General features: G+C 33.8%; 1 protein-coding gene across 4 annotated transcripts; it reads right to left on the bottom strand.

The window, feature by feature from the left end:
- Nucleotides 1-397: 397 nt before the first annotated feature.
- Nucleotides 398-23987, bottom strand: LOC144976774 (uncharacterized). 4 transcript variants are annotated; one of them, XM_078921195.1, is made up of 8 exons: nt 23836-23987; nt 20107-20515; nt 14327-14402; nt 11399-11507; nt 10531-10630; nt 8631-8744; nt 7519-7655; nt 398-6097 (listed from the first exon to the last, which is right to left on the bottom strand). In XM_078921195.1, exons 2-8 carry the CDS (start codon nt 20489-20491, stop codon nt 6059-6061), a joined length of 960 nt encoding a protein of 319 aa, XP_078777321.1. In that variant the 5' UTR covers nt 20492-20515; nt 23836-23987; the 3' UTR covers nt 398-6058. The 4 variants fall into 4 exon arrangements, with proteins under 4 accessions (XP_078777321.1, XP_078777324.1, XP_078777322.1 ...); XM_078921198.1 differs by having other exon boundaries at nt 7519-7640; XM_078921196.1 differs by having other exon boundaries at nt 10540-10630.
- Nucleotides 23988-25803: the final 1816 nt, after the last annotated feature.

Here is a 25803-nt window from a genome sequence, read left to right as displayed (position 1 = left end):
TAACAGAGAGATGATTTACAAGGGAAAAAAATATCATCTCCCAAAACTAACTATACATTTGACTGTTTCCCTCCCAGCCAGGGTATCCGGCCAGAGCCAGGACAAAATCAAGTAATATCATTCCAAGACAAAGACAGAAAGCATGTTGGAAAACAGACATAGGGGATAGAAGACACAGTATGTACCTCCCTGCCCACTATGGGAGGTCAGGAACCCCACCCAGGTGTATCAAATTGAGAACAGAAGTAGATTCCAAAAATAATCTATCAATACCTTCAATTTGACATCTAAAAGTTCCCATCCAGGCTCAAGCAATGTAGAATACTGTAACAGTGCATGACATATGATTTACATGGGGAAAAATATCAGTCCTTTGTTATTGAGTGAACAACATTAATTCGGTTATGAAATAGTTTATTTTCAACTCTGAATAATGAAACCTTAACAATGTAACAAATCAACTGTGTAGACATAGATCAATAATTTTCGAGAATTAAAAACATTAATAATAATAATATAATGTTTGTTTTGTTGTTAAAGGTTTTACGGCGCTTGCAACAAATTTAAGTCATATCAGCGCCAGTAAAAAGGAAGAAAATGGGATAGTAAAAAGTTCTAAAATTGCAATTAAAGAACCCAAGAAAAAGGAAGACAAAGGGAAATTAGTTCAAATAAGGAACAAGTGTAGATTCCAAGAGCACACTATCACTGTACTTAGTTTGAGATCACATAAATGGCTCATCCTGACACAAGCACAGGTCCCCACTAAGAGGTTTGTTTTTGTTTTTAAGGGTTTTACGGCGCTTGCAACACATTTAGGTTATATCAGCGCCAGTAAAAAGGAAGAAAATGGGATACTAAAAAGTTCTAGAATTACAATTAAAGCACCCAAGAAAAAGAAAGACAAAGGGGAACTGAGAACAAATAGGGATGAGATTTAGATTCCAAGAGCATACCACCAATGTACTTAGTTTGAGATCACCTATAAGTCTCATCCAGACACAAGCACAAAATCCAACAAAGAGGAACACACTCAAATGCTTACATTATACATTCAAAATAAAAATAATAATACATAACAGAGAGATGATTTACAAGGAAAAAAATATCATCTCCCAAAACAATAACTATGCATTTGACTGTTTCCCTCCCAGCCAGGACTCCGACCAGGGCCAGGAAAAAACCAAGTAATCTCATTCCAAGACAAAGGCAGAAAACATGTTGGAAAACAGATATAAGGGTATAGAAGACACAGTATGTACCTCCCTGCCCGCTATGGGAGGTCAGGATCCCCACCCAGCCCACTAAGAGGAAACACTCAAATGTTTACAAATCATATGTAATACAATCAATAACAGAGAGATGATTTACAATTTAAAAAAGAATCGTCCTATACATTTAACTTTCCCATCCGGCCAGGGCCAGGACAAAACCAAGTAATCTCATTCCCAGACAAAGACAGAAAGCATATTGGAAAACAGATAGAGGGGGATAGAAGACACAGTAAGCTTCCTTGCCCACTATGGTAGGTCAGGAACCTCCCACCAAGAATAATAATTATTATTCAGTGTAATAATAAACAATTTAAAATATAATAAAAATCCAATCATTTCCCAGCCAGTCCGTGATGGCAATTAAAATAGCAAGAGAAAGAATTATAAAAGAAGATAACTCCTTATAGGTGAGCACATTGTGAAAAAAAAAAGAATTAATACGGTACTGAGAGGATTACAATAACAAAGGGTGATTTGTATTGAGACTTAATTAAGATTTTACTAATAAAAAAGTGTTCTCGTTTTAGCAGCTATTCAATTAATTTTGTTTACACTATTTTCTGAAGAGGGACAGTATAAAACAAAAAACAATAAAACTTTTTTTTGACGGTATCAAAATAAGTTAAAATTCAACAACAGGACCTCCGATACCTAGAGGTCATGAGAAATGAAAGAAAGCAAGGGTGGAAAAAAATACCTTGAACCATAGAATTGAAAATACCAGCACCGGTAAAAATTCGCGAGGAAAAAGAAAAATGGAATGTAATAAAAATGTTAATGGAATAAGACATTTAAAGCTGTTTTATTTTTAAGGACGCACGCAACACATTTAGGTCATTTCAGTGCAAGAAGAAAAGGAAGAAAATGGGATAGTCAAAATATTTAGATTTACATTTTATAGCACATGAGAAAAAGTAAGACAAAAAGGATGGTTCAAATAGGGAATACCTATAGATTCCAAGAGCTCACTATCAGTGTACTTAGTTTGAGATCACCTAACAGTCTTATCCAAACATAAGCACAGGATCTGACTCGAATACAAGGAATACACTCAAATGCCGAAGAATCATTATATATTCAAAACAAAATATATAGCAGTTCATAATCAGGATCTGGACAAAACCAATTAACCTCATTCCACACCAAAGATGGAAAGCAAGTTGGAAAACAGAAATCGGAGGATAGAAGAGACAGCATAAGTGAGCTCCACGCCCACTATGGGCCTTTAGAGCAAAGCATGACTTGACCATCAACTATGATCCCCTTTATAGCACATGTTCACAAACTACCAAATAACTTCTGATTCCTGGTTCAATTCTACTCCCCCTATCCATGCAGTGGTGATTGGGTGGCTGGGTCTCTTAGATCTAGTGGAAGTAGTGGAACGTTCTCTACAATTTACAACAGTCTAGCAAATTATCACAGTTCATTTAATGCTATACAGTGCAGGATAAACTAAGACATGTGGCTAGGGACCCTTTGTAAAGTGCTTTGAGTACGTTTAGTGGATATCGCTCTATATAAAAGCTCATGTGTTTGGCTTATGCCTGTAAATAGGACTACTTATCTACTTCACCGGCAAAATGGAATAATAGCACACTAGAGACAAAAAAAAATGAAAAAATTAACACTAGGTAAACAAGACAAAAGGTAGACTGATAATCACAGGACCAGCAGCATCTAAAGACTATTATTAATTAAGCACAACCTAGAACATAAGATTTCCACCTTGGAGCACGGTAGTGGGGAATCAAGAAGATAGACATTCAATATGAACCCTTTGAAGGGCAATGATATGACAATCATAAATTTTTTAAAAGAGCACTTTTGAAAAGAAAAATTGAAAGCGTATGATTATCTTCATGATCAACAACAACAATGATGGCCTTGTGATTTTAATAAATACATGTGGAAAAGAAATTGCATGAACTATGTATGGTCAGTGGTCTAAAATTCCAGCACAAACATCGCCCAACACCACCACTGTATTAGTTTGAGATCACATCTCATCCTGACACAAGCACATGTCCCCACCAAGAGGAATACACTCAAATGTTTACAAATCATACATATGAAACACAAATACAGTACATAACAGAGATCATTTACAAGACAAAAAATAGCATCTCCCAAAACTATGAATTTGACCCAGTAGGGTATCTGTCCAAGGTCAGAGGAAAACCAAGTAATCTCATTCCAAGACAAAGACAGAAAGCATGTTGGAAAATAGATACAGGGGGAGGGAAGACACAGTAAGTGCCCCCCCCCCCCCTGCCCACTATGGGAGGTCAGGAACCCCACCCAGGTCGTAGTAGTAGTAGCTGTAGTAATAATAATAATTCTATAAACAGAAAATAGCAAAAATTGAACAAAAACATCAACTTTTGATTTCCTTTTGACCAGAATAATAATAATAATAATAATAATAATAATAATAATAATAATAATAATAATAATAATAATAATAATAATAATAATAATAATAATAATAATAATAATTAGAATGAAATTGATAATAATAAATAATAATTGTATCAACGAAACAGAAAATAGCAAAATTGAACAAAAATAATCAACTTTTGATTTCCTTTTGACCAGAACGATCTGTAATACTTGGGTTGCAACAATTCTCCAAAAATAAATATAAATAAAATGGTATTGATTGTAAATATTTCTGGCCTATGAAGCTTGTAGCCAGAATTATCTGTTGTAATAATCTGTAAGTACCGATTAGAATATTATGTAATTCTCTCCAAGTATCACACAACACAATACGAAGTGTTGACATATATATGGCAATGATGATGATGATGATGTTTTGGCAGGAGCATGCAAGAACTTCAGGCAAACTTTATTTCAGTTCTGAAAACAAAATTAACTTGGCAGTATCACTATCATTCACTCACTCAACCCTCACCCTCCACCTCTTCCCCTGGAGATTTCTGGTACTTTTCAAAATCGAAAAAAAAATATACATAGCGGCCTCCCTTTCAAAGAGCTAAAACGGGGCACCGTAACTCATCATACTATTATGTCATGACCTAAAACAGCAGTATGTTTGGACTATTATATATAATATAATAAAGATTTAGAGCTTTTTCTGTTCCTTATTTTAATTTGCTAGTCACAAAAGCAAAATCCTGAGTCATACAAGGATCATTTCCATACACATAAATCGTCCTTTTTATTTCTTCTTAAAATTTATCTTCCGATTTTGACAGATTGGAACAGTCCCAATTTTATCAGGACAGTTGGCTGCTATAAATATATATATATATATATATATAATCAGTCACTCAATCTAAATGAAAATTCGCATTTACGTAGTTTTATTCCAACTAGATACCCTTAACATGTAAAAATTAAAATCTCAGTTACTCAATCTAAATGAAAATTGGCATTTACGTAGTTTTATTCCAACTACCATTATCATGTAAAAATTAAAAACAGTGGCTTTAACTTTAATAAAATGTATATAATGGGGTAAGAGTAACCGGGGCCAAAACCGAGACTGCCAGAGTCAGGTTTAATAAAATTTTTAAATTGAGCTTTATATAGCGCAATATCCACTAAATGTGCTCAAAGCGCTTTACAAGGAGTCCCTGGTCAACAGCATATTTAACATGTAGGACGGGTATGACGCCTGTAAGGCGATATTACAATTTTTCGGACAAGACAACGCTGTTAACGGCCAGGTACTCATTTTACACCTGAGTACAGTGAGAGAATGTGAGTAAAGAGCCTTTTCCAAGGACTCAACTATGTGCCGAGCGTAAGGCTCGAACCAAGGACCTTCCGATCCGAAAGCGAGTGTCATACCAGACCACATAGTCGCACAATAACAAAACAAAAACAAAAACAAAGGAGATAGAGGGAGATGACATGTACACTTCCTTTGTCTATCCTTATATTTTCAATCTAAATAAAGGACATATCGTGTTAACCTGGGTTCAGAAAGTAAGATTCCGTCCTTTACTTTTTGAGCACCTCTTTTTCTTGACCCACAAAACTTCATGCATTAATCTCAAATAAAAATATGCACATTCCATTTTGTCAAAGATGGTGTAACAATTGCAGAGAATATGAATAATATCCGACTGAAAAAATCTTTGGTTTACCTGAAAAACATATCATTATAGCTAACAATAAATTCAATGTAAAGGAAACGATTCCATGACTTTATAAAATCATACAATATCTTTTTAAACATTGAAACAGTAACCTCCATTAACCTCCACGATGAATATTTTTCACCCAAAAAAAATTTACTCAAAGGAAAAAAATGATGATTAATAATATGAATGAAAAAAGTTGATGTGATGTCTCTTTGTGAGATTTATACTCCCATTTTTTAATTATTATTTTTTTTTTGTAATTGATTTCAAATCATTTCATATCACTAATTAATTGTTCTTGAAGGAGTATATTTATAAATTTAGTAAAAAAAGCATACAAATAAATGTTAGATCTATTGTTACTATAAAGTGTTTATCCTACTCTCAACCTTGCCCAAATTATAATGAACAGTTGCAGATCTAAGTAAGAAAAAATTGTACTTTTCTGATTTTTATAATCAAAACAAAACACAATTTTAAAATGTTAAAACAACCAAGGATACAAAATGTAAACAACATTTTCTTTGAATGTTAAAAATATTTTTGTCACAATCACATGAATAATAGTTTAAAACAAGATTCACAATAAAAGTGATGACTTAAAGCTTGGATTCAACATTATCATAATCACATTTGTGGCAGGAATATAAAATGGCGTTGATAACGTTTTCATTCCTTCCCCTCAAGATCTTGATTGTTCTCTGTATACTGAAACGAAACAAACATGAATGTCTAATTATAGATTTGACCTTGAAATACGTCCAATGAAAATAAGTGTTTGATGCTGTAATTCTCCTTCTTTATCCTTTTCATCAACTAATAGAATCAAAGAAGGAAAGAAAAAAAATGAAAATAAAATACAAAGCAATAAAGACTTGAGATTTTATACAGTGTAATATTCACTAAATGTGCTCAAAACGTTTTACGCTAATCCAACAGCAACATTTAGTATGAGGCATGACACTTGCTTCAAGTTCTCATTTTACATCTAATGGTGAGAAAATATATGAGTAAAAAGCCTTTTCCAGGACTCAAAAAAAAAGGACCTTCATGTCAGAAGGCGAGTTTTATACCACAAGATCACAAAGCACATTTGAAGAAGCTTTACTCATTGTTGAAAAAAATACACATAATAATGTGTATTCATTTATGAATCAAACTTTAGACACAAATCATCAAATATATTATGAAATATGTGTCGTCCACACTTGACTGATAAGAAAATACAACTTCAAAGCCTTCTGATATTTGCGAGTTATATCATTTATATTGACATCTGATAAGGTGGAAATTGACAACTTATTTACCTGCATTATTTTATTCCTTTCAAGCCATTACTTTTTTTTTTCTTTCTTTTTGGAAAGGGGAGGAGAGGTTCGCATTCATTCTTCCCTTATAATAAAACTGTCATGCAAAAAATGATTTACAGGATAATGTCAATATATCAATCAATACCCATTCCTTTCCATTCCAAATTAACTCCTTCATTACATATCGAACACCATTTTTTTGGTTTACTTTCCAAGATTTTTCTAAAAAATATCTGTCATCTATCTGGAATTAAGTATTGTATTTATGTCTTTATTGTTTTTTTGTTGTTGGCTGAAGAAGGGTTTTGAGCCCGAAATGTTCTGTGTTTGGTATTTTGTTCTTTTTTGAAGGTGTTATATTCAATTTCGTTTACTACTTTTTACAAATTATCTATATACTCTCACTCAAAGCTTCCGAGGATTGACAGGCAATCCAAACTATCATAACATGTCATAATGATTGCAAAACAAATTTAGCTCTTCTTTTCTAAGAGAGGATGGCTAATGAGTCGACGAATATGTTTTTCCATTACTTCGTGACAGTTTTTTTTTTTTTTTTATCTATTTTATATTAATCAAATCTTTCTGCCATGTTATTCTTACTTCAATCCAATGAGAATGTGAGACTAATCATTGAACTGGTGAAAGTAAACAATAAACTCTTAAATTTAATATGCCATAAGAATTCATTTAGAAAATTGAAAAACACATATTTCAGTCCAATGAGAATGTGAGACTAATCATTGAACTGGTGAAAGCAAACAATAAACTTAAATTTAAAATGCCAAATGAATTAATTGAGAAAGTTGAAAACCTTACATCTTCTTTGTAGATCTCCAAATTATGTTCTTGAGTGCAGTGCACACAGAGAGCCCAAGCACTCACAAAAACGCTATCACAACGGGCACACTCTAACAGAGTAGGTACTTGTGGGGTTTCATCTGAAAACATCAAACCTGAATTTCATTCCATCAAATAAATATTATAAGTGAAAGAGTGATAATAAAAGCTGTGTTGTTATCATTATCATTATTATTATTATTAATAATAATAATAATAATAATAATAATAATAATAATAATAATAATATAATAATATAATAATAAAATAATAATAATAATAAAATAACATTAATAATAAATACAATAACAACAATCTATTCTTTAAAAAATAGGGCTGGGGATCAACATTGTTCCGTACAGCCAATATTAATTTTTTATCATCGACCACAGAATCACTGGCAGATCTAAAAATTCTAAAACTATTTTTCACAGATTTCTATATGAGTAACTTCCAAACCCTTCTTAAAAATTAAGGATTAATTTTAATTCCCATTGATTCAAAAGGTTATTTAGAGTATCTGATGGGGAGTAATCATGAGTCCTTTTTGGCTACCATTGCAAGAATAGGCCTACTTGATTCTACACAATTCTAGAACATCCACAACAAAAGAGGGTGACGTCATTTTAAATCTCTCTTGATTATATCAGTAATTCAATGATGTCCCTATCAAATAAAGAGTAACCTCCCTAATTTCATATTTTAAAAAATATTTTGTAAGCCTTGAACTATAAAAAGTCTGGTAATTTAATATTCAAAATAAATTCATCCAGATGAAGGAGATGGTAGTGTGTAGGAACGTGATCTGAAAGCACATAAACAGTGTGTCTGCGTACTTTCACTCGTAAGAGTATAGCGACATATAAACGGTTCACTAGAGCATTAGCCTATGATCGGTCATTTGACTTTGAGTGAGATTCGTAATTTGGCCTCTCAATTGCCAAATTCAACTACAACCGGGATTGATCTCAGTCCCTTTGCGTGTGAAGCGAGTGTTCTACCTACCCCTTTGGACACTCTGTAAAAAGGCAAAACTTAATAATAAATATGGAAACAAACCTAACATTCACGACAAGAGAGATGAGACTTACCCGATTCATTCTGACATTGGCATGAAAATCTCAGACGACATGGCACTTTCTTGTGTTGGACTAAACTCTCCAGATTAGGAAACTGGTACTTGCAGTTACCACAGATCAGAATATCTGTCATATATTTATTTCACATGAAAAGACAGAGGAGACAGATGAGTAATATGCATACATTTATTGTGGACGATTTGGTATTCTAATTTTATATCATGCTATGCTGTCAGAGGGTATCAAGCATATTCCTTAGAGTCTATTTGAAAAAAAAACAAAAATCGATTTAGTTAAGACAACCCAGTCATCAGCTGCAGTTCAGCATCTCAAAACGAGCGGAAAGAGATAAATTTCTTGCTCCAAAACCGGAACTCAAAAACCCTGTCCTATGGGTGTTGATGTAAACATGAATCCACTTTGTCTTCCTAGTAACACCCCACTTGACAGTATACATGATGAAACTCACAGCTGCAGCCTGCACTTTGAAAATACTGTGCTTGAAATCTGGCAAAATATTCACTCTTGCTATTACTATTACAGCGATCTCTCTTTTTCTTGAATGAGAAAATGAAACCAAAGAGGGTGCAGTCTAAAGAGTCAATGCTGAGTATAAGCATCCCAGTACTGGCTGACAACAGAATCTAGAGAACTAAAACATTCACGGACGTGCGGGAGCCCGGGCTGATTCTTCCAACTACATTTTATAAAATTAACAGGTAGTTTCACTGATAAAAAACATTACAAAAATAAAGCTGCCAACCCAAAATACCATCACATCGTTTAAAAATCAGGATTCCCCCCCCCCCCCCCCCCCCCACAAAAAAAAAAAAGCCAGATGAACAAAATCAAATTAATAGGACATTAAGAACTACAAGTCTCTATGCTAAAGTCCAATAGGAAAATGAACAACAATTAAAACACTAGATTCCATTTTCTATAATACATATGTAAACATCACTAAATCATCAAGAAAAAAAAAATCAAGGAAAAACTGAATTTACAATTTTAGAAATCCTGTCAGAATTTAATAAATTTAAAACAATATAAAATGAGAAAATCCTGGGGGAAAAAAAACAACAGGAGTTGGTAGTTCTGCTGACTCGGTCGATGAATAATGAAAACTTAGAAAATCTGTCCTAAGAACAATCAAGGAAGTCATTAATATCCTACAGAAAGATTATCATATTAAACCATCTCCACTGCATCCTTCTAAAAAACACAAAAAATCTGACAGATGCAGTGAAGATCATTTGTTTTGTTTTTAAGGGTTTTACGGCGCTTGCAACACATTAAGGTCATATCAGCGCCAGTAAAAAGGAAGAAAATGGAATAGTAAAAAGTTCTAGAATTACAATTAAAGCACAAAACAAAAGGTGAGACAAAGGGGAATTGGTTCAAATAGGGAACAGATGTAGATTCCAAGAGCACACCGTCAAATTACTTAGTTTGAGATCACCTAAAAGTCTCATCCAGACACAAGCACAGGTTCCAACTAAGAGGAATACACTCAAATGTTTACCAATCATATAATATAATATGTAAACTAAACATAATACAATGCATAACAGAGAGATGATTTACAAGGAAAAAAATATCATCTCCCAAAACAATAACTATGCATTTGACTGTTTCCCTCCAAGCCAAGGAACTCCGGCAAGGTTCAGGACAAAACTAAGAAATCTCATTCCAAGACAATGACAGGAAGCAATTGGAAAACATATGGGGGGATAGAAGACACAGCATGTACCTCCCTGCCCACTATGGGAGGTCAGGATCCCCACCCAGTGAAGATCATTGATATTGCACAGGCTTAAATAAATTCATAGAGGATGCATTGCTGAAGTCCTGACATCTAAATAACGAATCAAGGACTTATTAGAAAAAATAATTCTAAAACTTCCATTCTCACCTGACTCACCTACACTGGCAAGGTAGGATTTGGACTGCGCGGTCTGCTTGGATGATGATACGACTGTTTTCTTTGATGTACCATTATTGCTGGGAATATTCTAGAGAAAACAGAAAAAATGGTCGATAAAGGAGTTGTACAATCAATTTATTTAACAGTCAGCCAGATTGTTTTGGGTTTTTTTTGTTTTGGTGTGTATTTTGGTTTTACTAAAACAAGCAGTACTACAAAGATGAAAAAGTCTAAGTGAGGGACATTTTGTCATTTGCTGAGGGACACTTTTCGGGGATGTGAATTCCCAATTTACTGACATTCCTAATACAAAAACGAGTAGAAATAAAACAGTAATATGGGCAAAATTCTATACCAATACAGTGAGCTCTTCTCCGAAATGTGAGATAATATTTTTGTGTCAAAAAAGGTGAGATAATACTTATATGTAGGTGATTGCAATTTCATAGTTTTTTTATTGTTTTTTTTTTGTTTATTTTTTTTTTTCAACCAAATCTTCTAGATTTTCATAAAATTGAATGCCCATATTTGGTTAGAAAAATCATATTAATTACAGAAAGTGTATGATTGGCATTCCTGTAAATGTGTATTAAGTGAGTTATAAATCCATGATTTTCTGTTGTGTCTATCTACCTCTGTCGGAAAAAAAATTGTAATATCACCAAACAGGCGTCATGTCTCTTCCTACATGTTAAGTGTTTCTGTTGGCTAGGGACCCCTTGAAAAGCATTTTGAGCATGTTTAGTGGATATTGCGCTATAACTATATAACTGCTGAAGTTGTTTTTTTATGTGCGTATATTTGAATGTGTGTGTGTGTTTTAAAAGTATATAATAATACATTATATCCAACCTACATTTTTTACACTGTCCTCCTCCTTGACATTCGAGAGTGTGACCAGGGTCCTTTGTAGAGACTGATTTGTATTACTCTGGGAAGAATCTTCTGTACGACTTTTCTTTGTTCTGAAACAAAATAAAAAATATAATACAAGAAACTTATTAAGTTCTAAGTTTCGTTTCTTGTTGTTTTTTTTTTTGTTTCTGTTAGGGGGAGGGGAAGGGGTTACAACATGCGTTAAAGTTAATTTTGTATAAAATGTCAGTTTATGACAAATAAATAAACAATTTGTCCTCCATGAAGACGAACTACATTTTTTTCAAAATAACAAAGAAGCAGCAAAGAAATAATGCTCAACTAGGAATTGACTTCAACCTGAAAGTAATTATAATCATATAGAAATAATGAGCTCTTGGAAAATACAAAGTGACACCTATTACAAAAAGTACGCTTTAAAAAATAAAAAAAAATAAAAAAATAACTCACACTCCACACAAAATGATTTGATTTTCTTTTAGTTTGTTAGCACCTGAAATACTTTTTAATATCATATCAGTAACTCAGAAAATGAGCTCATACATTTGTGACACTCAAGAAGAAAACGTATTAGAAAGTTTTTAGAAGGTCTTTTCAGACACCAGCATAGAATCTCCTTCAAACACAAATTCAAAGGTTGACATATAAAATCCAACTCACATTACTATTATGAGTTGTTAACAGACCTAGAGCAGTGACATATGATAATTCTGAAATATCTTAAAAAAGAAAACCAAAATAGACAACTCAAATGTAAACAAGAAGTCTATTGTATGAAATCCAGACCTAGGTGACCTTGTAGCAATACGTGTGACAAGTTAAAACTTTGTATTCAAATCATCAAGCCTATAATCCTTTAATGAAACAAGCAAGTTCAACAGCCGTTTAATGCAATAATTGGAAAAAAATATATGATGATAAAGGCACTTAATCATTCTCGTAATGTTTGCAACCTCTTGATTGTAAAAGACAAAAAAATTCTGGAAATAGCCAAAACTTCCTTTTTCACAGCTTTGATGACAAAAGTTTCAAAATTGAACATATTCACATTATTCATTGATATGATCGTGAAAACTATGGGGAAAACTAAGAAAGAGATTATTAAATGATGAACTGAACAATTTATCTATTTAAAACATAATTAAATAATCACCTTACTTTTTTTTAAAAAAAGAAAACTGAAAAAAAATAATGCTTAAAAAATATATGGTTGAGGAGGTTGTTCCATACTTGGGACCCTATCAGATTATAGGAACACAAGGCAAAGTGTATGATGCTTTTTTTTTTTTTTTTTTTTTTTTTTTTAACGATAACTACTATGTTACTAGTGTGCATCTTGTGTGAGTGTGTCTATGTCAATATTGTATTGTTATAAATGTGTAACCAAATGACAAATTGCCACTTTTTTGGGGACAATAAAGATATATTATTATTAGTATCCAATAAATGTCAGTAAAGATAAGAGATGAGCAGAGATTAAATATGTCTGAATTCATAGAGAAAAAATAAAAATATCTTGAGTGACATAAAATTTTCATATAAAAATAGATCTCGCCACAAAACTATGAAAGGGGAAATTTTCAGGGAAATGTGATACTCTTTAAAAATTGGAGGGAACATTTCATGTGTATTGTGACAGTACCAAAGTATCTCTTCCATCGGAAAACCAGTGTAATTTCACTTTAAACAAACCCATAATGAGATATGTCTTGCAACACAGGTAGGTCATATCAGTGCCAGTAAAAAGGAAGAATATGGGATAGTAAAAAGTTCTATAATGTCAATGAAAGTACACCCAAGAAAAAGTTTTAACAAGGGGGAATTGGTTCAAATAGGGAACAGAATCATAATCAGTTACATTTCCACAAAACTCTCAAAGAATATATTTTTGCTCTGTTTTACCCAAAAATAGATAAATTTCTGGAATAAATTTAATACAATGAATTTAGGATATCCAAGGTCTTGTTGAATGTAAAATGTGTTAGTTAAAAAGAAGAAAAACACAATTTAAAAAAAAAAACACAACACCACGTCATCCATTTGATAAAGAAAATAATTTTAAGTCACAAAAATCTTTCTTTTTCTTTTTTTTTTTTGAGCACTATAATAAAATATAAGAAAAAAAATAGAAAAGAAAAAGACAAATGCCAATTAAATTCTGACAATTGTAGGGACTCCCCAAAATGTAGAAAATCTTGGGAGAAAATCAGGAGATGGTAATAACTTTGTACATCAGGGTGTGCCTAATAATATTGTGTGCTGGCACTGCAGTACTCCATGAAATCCACACAAACGGAAAATTAAAACAAAACTAAAACCCAAAACAAATAAACAAAAACTGATGATACAATTCTACTGAGCAATAAGTATATAAGTGCTGATTTTATTGCTCTGGGTTTAAAGTTTAACTTTTTAACTAGCCTTAATTTTTATATTGAATGGATTGGAAAAAAGTTGGGGAGAGGGGTGAGTATAAAAAAATGTACTTGTATTTGGTAATGCATTGATTCTATTATGAAATGCTTCCTAATTCAAAATATTTAACTGGAAACAAAACAGGAACCTACTTTCTCTACCGTTTTCCAAATACAGAGGTTCTACTAAATGTATGAATAATTATTTTTTCTTAAATTTTTTTTTTTTCAAAATTTCTCTTCCCTTGGAATAAAAAAAAAATTATTAAAGAATAAAAAGGCTCTTGGGGTTAATTAAAAAACTTGACAGTAAAACTTTACAAAACTGGATTGTTTTCAGATCTGATTACATGGCTTTATGTAATGGCTTTATCTCTAATTGATGAAGAAGACAAAATCAAAATCAAATTACTTTAAACAATGTTCTAAAGAACATTTTACTCTTCATGAAAAACAAATCTAGTCAAGAAAATGAAAAAAAAAAAATTACTTACGACTCATTACTTCCTTTGCCAGAATTTGAGCGCTTCAAAGCACTTCTGTTTTTTGGTTGAGACACTATATTGATATCTAAACCAGACGAGACAAAAAATATCGATAGAAAAAAAGAAAAAGAACAAAAATTTTCACAAGAATTCTTAAACTTTGAAAAGCCATTGATCAAAAAAAAAAAAAATCTAATTGCTAACTAATAACCAAAATTTCCCTAACTTGAAGCCACTATTTCAAGACAATTCAATAAGGATGATTCATTATGTCTGAATTACCACTTAGCAACAAACAAAACAAATAAAGGAAATAAAGAGAAAATGTGTGGAAAAAAATTCTGAAAAATCATCTATTTTACATTACTTAATATAATCACCAAGCACAATTCTTAAAGATAACGAGAAAAAAACAATAAAAAAAATTAAAACTCTACATTTCTATTTCAGTTTAACTGATCGTCATCAAAAGGTAAATTAGTCAAAATGAAAAAACTTAATTCTCGACAAAACAAAAACAACAGTTGATTATCTAAAATTGAAAAAAAAAGCCAAAATCACAAGGGATTAAAAAATGAAGATCTTAAAAAAGAGACATAAAGAATAAAAATCTCAACAAAATGTTTTTTTAAAAAAAGAAAAAAGTCCAGTAAAAATCCAGTGTAAACATCATATATAATCTTCGAACATGCTCAGCCATGATCAGATAAAGAGTTATCACTAATAATATGCTAAAGAAAAAAATAATTTAAAATAAAAATTTTTAAAAACAAAAACAAAGTAGTATTCACAAATCGGGATTATTAAAGACCGAAAAATGCAGGAAACTGCCATTGAGAAAAACAGTAGTTGACAGCCCCAGTGGGTATAATTTGGTTTATGGAGACATGACTGCATTTCTTTATGAAGTCACTCTAATTAAATCCTGGTCTAATTTGGACATTCGACCTTAGATCACAATTTGGACACATTCTGTGCAAAAGCACTAGAGACACCTTTTTTAAAGACATTCCAGCTATATGACAAATGAGGAATTAATCAACACTGTTTTACAACATTTTAAACATATAAAAGCTGTCAATGACAGAAATTCGTGATTTTATTATTACAACTTGGTAGTTTCCCCTCAAATGATTTTTTTTATTCAATTTGGAATAAATAAATACAGTAGAATTACTTTAAACCGAAATTTTGGGGACCTTCTAAACCATTTCGGTTTAAAGACATTTTGGTTTAAAGCAAGTTCCCGTTTTGCAATGTTTTTCAAGGGTAGTAACTATTTAAGGAATTTGCTCATTTAATCGTATCATGGGTTTCTCGTTAAATGGAGTTGTTGAATAAATGCAGTCTTCGTTACCATAAATTATTATTTTTTTATTTTTTATTTTTTTTGTGTTTTAAAAATATTTTTGGGGGTTTTTGTTTTCAATTCAAAATTGTTGAAAGAGTTGAGTTTGGGATGCCGTGTATTCTACATATCTCCGTCTTGATCAACTTTTTTTTCATCGACTTACATAGTATTTTGATTTTAAACTGAAACGTGTAAGCACAGTGCTTTCTTTTAGACATCTTTTAGTAAAATGCAAAGCTAAAATAAGATCGAAAGTTCTTGTGCGATAATTGATAATGAATGATGCGCAGCTACTCAGAGATGAAGTGAAAGGGAAATGAAAAGGCGTGTAAATGCCAACCTGTCTCCCACACGTCTCTCTTTTGTTGAATTGCCATGAGGTTCAAAGGCCTAATTACATAGAACCTCACCCCCCCCCCCCTCACACACACATTTAAACAAAGTGGAAATGAAATGGCATGTCAATGGTAAGTCGTCTACCACCCTCCTCCTTATTGTCGTGTTGAAAAGTTCCAAAGCATCAACACACGAGCGAGAACATCTCGCTTTCGTGATTCTACACCCCAACTCCCCCTCTTTCCTCATTTTTCGCCTGCCAGTCACCCGCTGTCTTCCTTTTCCAGTCTGTGCGATTGTGGTGTTGGTGTTGACCAAGCCCAAGTGCAGTAATTGAAGTGTTTGCCTACCCCCCACCCCACCCATCACCCTCATCTTATACTTACGCTCTTTGTTTAATATCGCCGGGCATTATTACGTGTGGCTACCTTCCCGACTTTTTGAAGAAAAATAGAGAGAGAAAAAAGGAAGGTGCTCTCAAGTTGTTTCGGTTTAAAGAAAGTCCTGCTTAGAAGTATTTCGGTTCATCGTAAGAATTAGTACAAAGATAATGAAGAAACTAGTACAATTTCTTAAATTCTTTGCGGTTTAAGGTATTTTTCGGTTTAGCTTCTTTCGGTTTAAAGTAATTTTACTGTAATAACAATTATGATTGTTAATATAAAGTAGAAAATGCAAACAACTATCCCTATTAAACACCCCCTCCCCAAAAACACACACACATACACACACACACCCCCCTTCTCTGCCCTAGACCTCACTCCTATTAACATCTATTGTTAACGCATATTAAAATAAGACATGCACTTCCTCAGCTGCCCATAAAACGTGAAACAGACGTTTAACAAATCATTGGTAAAACTACTACATCACTTGGTGACACAGCTGTCAATACTCGTATGTTTGTTTTATTTTTGTTGTTGTTGTTGTTGTTTGTTTAAACCTCAGGAATGAGAGATCATCGAAAAATGAGTTTACTTCTATTATTATGATTATGATTATTATTATTATTAGTATTATCATATATTTATCCCTATTTTTTTTTAACTTTTACTCCTGTGTGTGAACCACCAATAAAATATTATATATGAGCATGAACTAGAGCAATTTGCTTACATTAGAGATGCAGGCACACAGTGAGTATTCCTTGTCTTTTGTTTTTAATTTGATACTTGATTGGCTCAAGGCCATAGGCTAGTTTCAGTTCAAAGATCATTGTTTTCCTTAATGTATCTGTAACTTACTTACTTACTTATCCGAACCAGCGACCACCTGAGCTCTAGCCCTTCGGTCTTGTGCCATGACGTAGAAATGTATCTGTAACAAGCGCACCATTTTGTACTAAGTATACAGTGTTTTAATAAGGATAATACTGTAATCAAAAAAAATAAGAAGAAGACATGCCAGTGTCTAGAATCCCAAGTCTTTTTTTTTAACACATACAAAATATAACCCAAAAAAATGCAATCGCGGCAAATAAAACATTTTCAAAAAATAAAAGGCTAAATATTTTAGTGTAAATGACAGCCTATAAAATCAAAATTTATTCAAAGTCTTTTACAAATTAAAACAAAGGTTATATCTTTTGTCTGTCCATATTATTGATTTTTACTTCGAAGATGGATGTTCTAACACAAAATACCATCTCATATCCTCCCACTTACTGTTTAGATCCCATCTGAACACCAGCATAATAGATGGGAGTCTGCATGATAATCGGAAATTGTGTCATCTCACTAAGTCTTAATTTGAAACATTTTTCAAATGTCCCCATTATTTTTTTTTAATTTTCACATTAATGTTACGGGAATCTGTCAAATCACAATAGCATTGGTCTTTCCCATTGTGAAGTTTTTATTTCATTCTGCAATATAAGAAGTGGTTTTTGTTTTATGAAGACAAATATTTCTACTGGGATGGATATTTATTGATATTATACCAGGAAATATTGACTCCAACATCAATCTATTATCAATAAATAATTATATAATATTATTATTATTATTATTATTATTATTATTATTTTTATTATTATTATAATATTATAATTATAATTATAATTATTATTATTATTATTATTATTATTATTATTATTATTATTATTATTATTATTATTATTATATATTATTATCATTATTATTATACTACTATTTTATTATTATTATTATTATCATTACTACTATTATTATTATATTATTATTATTATATATTATTATTATTATTATTATTATTATTATTATTATATTATTATTATTATTATATATTATTTTATTATTACTATTGTTAATATTTTTTTTAATTATTAATATTATTATGATTATTACTATTATTATTATTATCATTATTATTTCTATTACAGTCCAAGCCGGTATTGGGGCACTGCTTAATTGAGACAGCTGCTTTATTGGGATGATTTCTTGGGAATGGATTTTTTTTCAGTATAAAAGTCATACCCTTTTCAATTCACAGCCACTTAATTGGGACAGCCCACCACTTTTTCACTGTCTCCAATGATTTAAAACGATGGTTCAAAATAAAAATTAGTCTAACGGGACAGTCAGCCGGATGGGTGTGATCATCAAAGAGGTGTGAACGATAGAATTTACCTGTATCCCCTCTAAGTCACCTGGAACAACTACAAAAGACGTTTAACTTCTACGTCATGGCACAAGACCGAAGGGCTAGAGCTCCGGTGGTCGCTGGTTCAGATAAGAAAGTAATTATCCCCTCTAAGTGTCTAATGCCACAGCCAATCGGGTGTGTGGTCAAACCGTTTATCATAGTCATCACAGAGATGTGAACAATAGAATTTATCTGTATCCCCTGTCAGTGTCATCGACTGCCATCATCACATTCAAGACCAGGATAAAAATCAGAGTGGGGTATTGTTAGACTGATAAATTGCCCAATTTCCTGGCCGCTGCTTAATTGGGACGATTTGTCGGGAACCGAGCTGTCCGAATAAACTGACTTGGATTGTATTATCATTAAAATATTACAATTATTATTATTATTATTATTAGTAGTAGTAGTAGTATTAGTAGTAGTAGTAGTTTAGTAGTAGTAGTAGTAGTAGTAGTAGTAGTAGTAGTAGTAGTAGTAGTAGTAGTAGTAGTAGTAGTAGTAGTAGTAGTAGTAGTAGACGTAGTAATAGAAGTAGCATTGTTATATATTGTTATTATCATTATTATGATTATGATTATGATTATGATTATGATTATTATTATTATCATTACTATCCCACCATCATCATCAGTATTGGTATTAGTATCATTTTCAAAATTATCCTATGACTGAATATTTCTAAACAAATGACCCCTAGCATAGCCTTGACGAAATCTGATAATCTCACTCCAAAAACAAGGACATAAAAAAACACATGAAAATTACAAATTATATACTGGGATAGAAGAGATAAACAGGGCAGGGGTCAGTTTAGAACTCATTGACCCAGGAAACTTAAGTTCCCCGTCCTGGGAATTTCACCCTCCATATTCAGACCTGCCAACCTTCCCAGGATGTAAAGTGTATTCCATGACCCTAAAAAGCGTATTTTTAGAAAAAAAAAGTGTATTTTGTCCGCACATGTGGAAAAAAAGTGCGCACTATACAAAAATTTATATAAAAGCTAACATCAATCCCAATCAAAATAAACTCTGATCTTCATCATTCAAGCAATGTCTAGTGATTACAAAATTATCGATTTATCGAGAAACTAAAACTTAATGGCCATTTAAAATTAGCATCCACGAAAATCGTATCCGCATATTCGGGGTCCAAAATCGTACTAAAATACGATAAATCGTACTGGTTGGCAGGACTGCATATTCCACCAATATGCATGTTTAATTAAACTGACTATTAGAACCTAGTTTAACAATGACACCACTATGTGAATGAAGTTTGAAATGGTATCCATGCAAAGAGATATGTCCAGAAACAGAGCAACAATATAGGACAACTCAGCACCCATGAGTAGTTAATTTCAACTCAATTGACAGACAAACAGACAGACAGACATATATACACAAAGACACACACAAACAAACACAAGGAAAAAGAGACAATCAAAGAAAGAATGATTTATTCTCTAACTACTCACCAAGAGCTTGACCAGCATAGATCTTCCCATCTTCATTTGCTCCCGCCCATCGAGCATCATCGGGATGTCGGAACTGGACAAATGCAAATCCTTTATGTAAGGAGATGCCAGACACAGTTCCGTATGGACTGAATATGGCCTCTACGGCTTCCTTACTTAACAATACAGTATTAAGGTTTCCAACAAAGAGACGAGAGTCCATAGAGACAGGATCATTTGAGTTGGTACAGCTGCTGATGTTTACTGCCATTCTTGGTGATGGAGCAACACTCGAGAGTGGAGGTATGCCCATGTGAGGAGGGGGTGGTCCTCTCATACCCCTGTGTGGACCTGGCATGCCCAGTCCTGGATGACCTAGGGGTGGTCTAGGAGGATGGCGTCTCATTTTTTTACTTGTTTAGGCTATATACTGTTGAATCATAGGGAGGACAAAACTGAATGAATTAACAAATGAAACATATTTCTGATTAGTTTGCTTCAAAACAAAACAGGATGACACCAATCAATGTACAAACTTGATAAAGTTTGATGACTGTGAATCTTTCTAAAGGCTTAACTATCTCTGATGTACTGAAGCAATTTCAAAATGAGTTTATTAAGAACATGAATCAAATCAGTTCTGTTTAATTCATATTCATACTTAATCTTTGGTATACCTCAATCTTTCTTTCGATATAATCAAAATGGCTACTAAGTCTTGAAGTGTGACGATGCTTAGAATAACGCAAAGGAAATCCTAAGACTATGTGTGGGTTGCAATTTCAATTATTTAGCCCAAACAAGATTTCTACGTCATATAAGCACCAATATTTAGTGCTTTGAGGTTGGCACACTCAGCTTCACAAAAATGGAATTTTCTATTATCCGAATTAGAAAATGTAAAAGAGTCAAAGGTTTTGATAGCTGCACCTTGTGAACTGGAGCGATACAGGGGTAAATGTAAACAAATGCCCGATCAATGCATCATTCCATCACTCACCTCTGTACAGTTCGGACAGTTTTTCAATATTCTTAGTTTTTTTCAACTTTCTCTTGAACCTTCATCATCATTAAGAAATCAAAACGTGTTCTTGACTTAATGCCCCTCAGGTTTCACAGGACTCAATGGATAATTCTCAATTCATCATGAAGTTTACTGCTGACTCAAACTCTGAGATTGATTGTGTCTGATTCAGAACCCGATGTCCGCATCATTGCCACAGATGATGATGACGATGACGATGATGATGTTGCAGATTTTGTGGGTGTAAGAACAGCTGAGTGGAAGTTTGTTTGAACTGAGCTTCCATCTTTACCGTTTACCGGCACCAGCGGCCTGCTTGTGGAAATGGATGGCAGAACTTTGGAATTCTTTTGTCTCATGTTCACTAATGAGATGTGTAACCACATCATAACTGAGAAGAACAGGCGATGAACAGCACACATTTATTTCCATTTATACCCATTCATCAACATCATTTACCACCACCATTACTATCATCCTGCTCATCATCTACAACCACCATAACTATTTACATCTTCATCATCTACCACCAGCAATAATATTATCATTGTCATCCTTTACATCTACCACCACCATTATCATTGTCATCCTCTGCATCTACAACCACCATTACCATGTACACCTTCATCATCTACACCATCAATACTATTGTCATTGTCATCCTTAACATCTACCATCACCATTACTGTTGTCATCCTCTTCATCTTCCATCACCATTACCATCGTCATCCTCATCATCCATCACCACCATTATCATCATTCTCATACTCAAAACCATTACTTTCACAATCTTCATGATCTATTACAAACATAGAATGTCCCCGAGCTCAAATACCACCACCATAAATATCACCCACATTGCCAGTACCATAATAATCCCCATCTCCATTCTTGTCATTACTCATCAGGTTTGACTCTCTGTCTTTCTCCTCAGATATGCCAATGATATGATGCGTGGAAGGGAGTTTGCTCCAAAGTCATGGTCTCACAACTGGGTGGTTGTCACCACCATGGGCTTTATACGACTGAAGGACATGGACAAGTATTGGAGTACACATGTTGTGTTCAAACATAAATGTTTCCTGTCATCACTGTCTAGTGTAATAAAATGATATTACATGATGATGTTCATTGAAAGTGTAACCTTCTCCTGATCCCACTGCCCTTCTCTCCACTACTGGCTTTACCGTTTGTATGCATATGGCAGTATGCGTGGATGGATGATTGTGTCCTGTGCTTTTGATGGATATCATAAATTCAATACACAGTTTGTTTTTTGTTTTTTGTTTTAAGGGTTTTACGGTACTTGCAACACATTAAGGTCATATCAGCGCCAGTAAAAAGGAAGAAAATGGGATAGTAAAAAGTTCTAGAATTACAATTAAAGCACCCAAGAGAAGGTAAGACAAAGGGGAATTGGTTCAAATGAGAAACAGGTGTAGATTCCAAGAGCACACTATCAAAGTACTTAGTTTGAGACCGCTAAAAGTCTCATCCAGACATAAGCACAGGTCCCCACTAAGAAGAATACACTCAAATGTTTTACAAATCGTATATAATATTAAAGAAAACATAATACAATGCATAACAGAGAAATGATTTACAAGGAAAATAAATATCATCTCCCAAAACTCTAACTATGCATTTGACTGTTTCCCTCTCAGCCAGGACCAGGACAAAACCAAGTAATCTCATTCCAAGACAAAGACAGAAAGCACGTTGGAATACAGATATAGGGGGATAGAAGACACAGTAAGTACCTCCCTGCCCACTATGGGAGGTCAGGAACCCCACCCAGAATTCAATATAGTGGTGATAGTCTGAATGCATGCTGCCTTAATTTAATTGCACGCTTCTGCGAAATGCCAGCTTATTCTGTAAAACAGAATATTTCTCTTTAAAATGGAACCCTAAATGCCATTTTTTCAAAACAAAGTTCGCTATATATAAGGCCTGCTATAAATAGTTTGGCAATCAAATTTTACAAAAGAAAAAAGGGAAAGAAGAAAGGAAGAAATTTACGTGAGCACATGGTCAAAAGAAATGATTCATCCCCATTTTGAGACAGTCTGCTTGCCACCTAATAACACCGCAAACTTCTGCTAAAAATTAACTACACTTGATCCACTCTTCCTCAATCCCATATGTCCTTCAAAATTCAAAACGTTTTCTCCATGCAGTGTCCACTAACGTCTTACAATTGTCCCCTTCCAGTTTGTATTTTAGCCCAACTTAAATCAAATCAAGGAAAAGGGAGGAAAACTCTGATTGTCTCATAATGCAGCTGCTATGTGGTCTTGTGGTATGAGACTCACTTTCGGATAGGAATAGGAAGGGTTCAAGCCTTGCTCAGTGCATAGTTGAGTCCTTAGAAAAAGCTCTTTAACTCACATTCTCAGGTGTAAAATGAGTATCTGGTCGTTAACAGCGTTAAGTTAACAGTAACAGTGTCCACAGTGTTGTAACTGAACGGCAACGGCATTGAAATTGAAAATGACGCAATTTTTTTATATATTCTCTCACTAGGCCCATAGCCATAATTGCGTTGGGATGTTAGAGTTAGACGGCATATTCGTATACCTTGGGGATAAGTTAAATCTGCTTTTTAACTTAGATTATTGTAATGATATTTTTAAAAATTGTTACGTGAATATTATAAGTCGGAGAAAAACATTATTCAAATAAAAATATAAATTGCCAGGTTGGTAATTCGATTGTAACAGTACCTAATGATGTGCATGCAACTAAAACAGATGTTCGTGAAGTCAGTTATCTTCTCAGAACACACATGTACTGTTATTGAGTTGTTGCATGAAAGCGACGGAAGTTTTCCTTGGCAATCTCGTCAATCGACCGACCGACAGCCGACAGTCGACAGCAGGGTTGCCAGGTGATTTTTTGTCGTGGGGCCAGATTTTGACAAGAAAAGGACCAAATGATATGGTTTGGGGCCAAAATACGGAAAATGTTTACTAAATGTTACAGAATGTATATCCGAATACAGATAATCATACAAACATGTGTGAACAATAAAGAGGAGTGAGCTTACGTGCAAAGGGGGGTTGTATGCATGTTGCCAGACTCAGATTGTACATAGCCAAAGGGTTGCCATAACTGCTCTTGGTGAAGGATGGTTGGTGGGTGGGTGCGTGGCCTTCGTGACTATCGAATAACGAAGGTCACGGTGGGTGGCCTTGGTCCACAAAGTGTACAGTTTTGCCATACCTAACTCCAACAAAATTTTGAAGTGATTACTTCCATTGTTTCAACTTGGGACACATTTTCCTTATCACAGACCTGAGTGATCCTGTACTTTTCGACGACATCGTGGGTTTCCATAGCTCATGATACTAATTTTGTATATTTTCACCGCATGTCATTCCAATTAATCACAACTTATATGAATGAACGAATAATTCTGAAATAAAGTTCTATTTACGTTTAAATACATTCAAAGTGGAAAAGAAAATAAAGTATTTACATTTAACTTAAATATTCGTTATCCAATCTACAGGAATTGCTGAATGCACTCTTCCTGCTGTTCCTCATCCTTCTCATCTGATTGGGTGTACAACACCTTTGTGTTATGGAGTGCAATCATCTTGCTTGTGGCCACAAAATCTTTACAGCATTTGGATCGTTGCTGAAGATGAGATTTGATCCTGATTATTGCATCAAGACAAAGTACTCCCATTCGGTTGCGGGGCTTTGTTTTTGTGGCCGTTACCAATGAGAAGACACGCTCGATGACTTCATTGCTGCTCGGAACAATGAGGCAATTCATCACATATTGACCTAGCTCTTCAAATCCAGGTGTTTTCATAACTCCAAACCAAAATTTATGGGTGTCACTTGGGAGTCCTGTGGTTTTGAAAGCTTCCACATCTGACCAGTCAATAAAAGTGAGACGTCTGTATTGATCCTCTACCAAATCTGATTTAACCAAATGAAGGAACGGTAAGCTGCTGAATGCAGGTTTGTCCACTTGGTTAAGGACTTTTGTTGGACTAAGCTGACTGAGTCCTTTGAACATATCCTTTGTCGATGGAAGTCTTAGTTTGACTTGCTCACAAGCAACCTCTAACATGGACAGGCATCTTTCTTTTGTGTGACGCACCCTTTCCTCCACACTTTGGCGTTTCTGTTCATTGGCTACAAATTCCAGTACATATTTACTACACTCATTTGTGTACTTGTACCCAAATTCCACGAACTAGGCAGTTCCATTGTTTTTCAACCATAAAGGCATTTGGGGAGTGGGAGGGCGCGGTGTTAAGTGCCGACCGGACGCAACCCCCCTCTCAATTTCCGAACTCCAAGTCATCGCCGTCCGTTGTCAGATTCCTTGCCTCGTGGAATTAATCAGCACTCAGCACTTGCAGAGACAGGTCGAGGAGGGTTTTGGTGCCAGATCAATGTCTCAAACACTCAAATCAGTAATACTACGGATATCGATGTGTGCATGCACATATCAGTTTTCTTGATGTGGATAAATTGAACAAAATTCATTTTGAAATAAAGGCTATGTAGTTGGGTTCGTTTGGGGCAATCACTATCCAAAAGGGGCCAAAAAAGGGCCAAAGGGCCAACTGATATATGGGGGGCCAACTGTGTTTGAAAAGGACCAAAAATCTCGGATTTGGCCCTAAAAAGGGCCAAAATGGCAACCCTGGTCGACAGACGGACAGTAGGTA

This window comes from Berghia stephanieae, chromosome 7, assembly GCF_034508935.2.
Source record: "Berghia stephanieae isolate SIO BIC M18660-M18661 chromosome 7, UCSD_Bste_1.3, whole genome shotgun sequence".
Taxonomy (NCBI): Eukaryota; Metazoa; Mollusca; class Gastropoda; order Nudibranchia; family Aeolidiidae; genus Berghia; species Berghia stephanieae.
This window is presented reverse-complemented; position numbering and strand designations above follow the sequence as displayed.

Excerpts from the sequence above, each read along its gene's own strand:
- LOC144976774 (XM_078921195.1), bottom strand. The coding sequence starts at position 20,491 with ATGAGACGCCATCCTCCTAGACCACCCCTAGGTCATCCAGGACTGGGC. Across the intron at positions 14,403-20,106 it reads CTATGCTGGTCAAGCTCTTG|ATATCAATATAGTGTCTCAA; the intron begins GTGAGTAGTTAG and ends CGTCTGGTTTAG. Across the intron at positions 8,745-10,530 it reads TGCCAGTGTAGGTGAGTCAG|ATATTCTGATCTGTGGTAAC; the intron begins GTGAGAATGGAA and ends AATATATGACAG.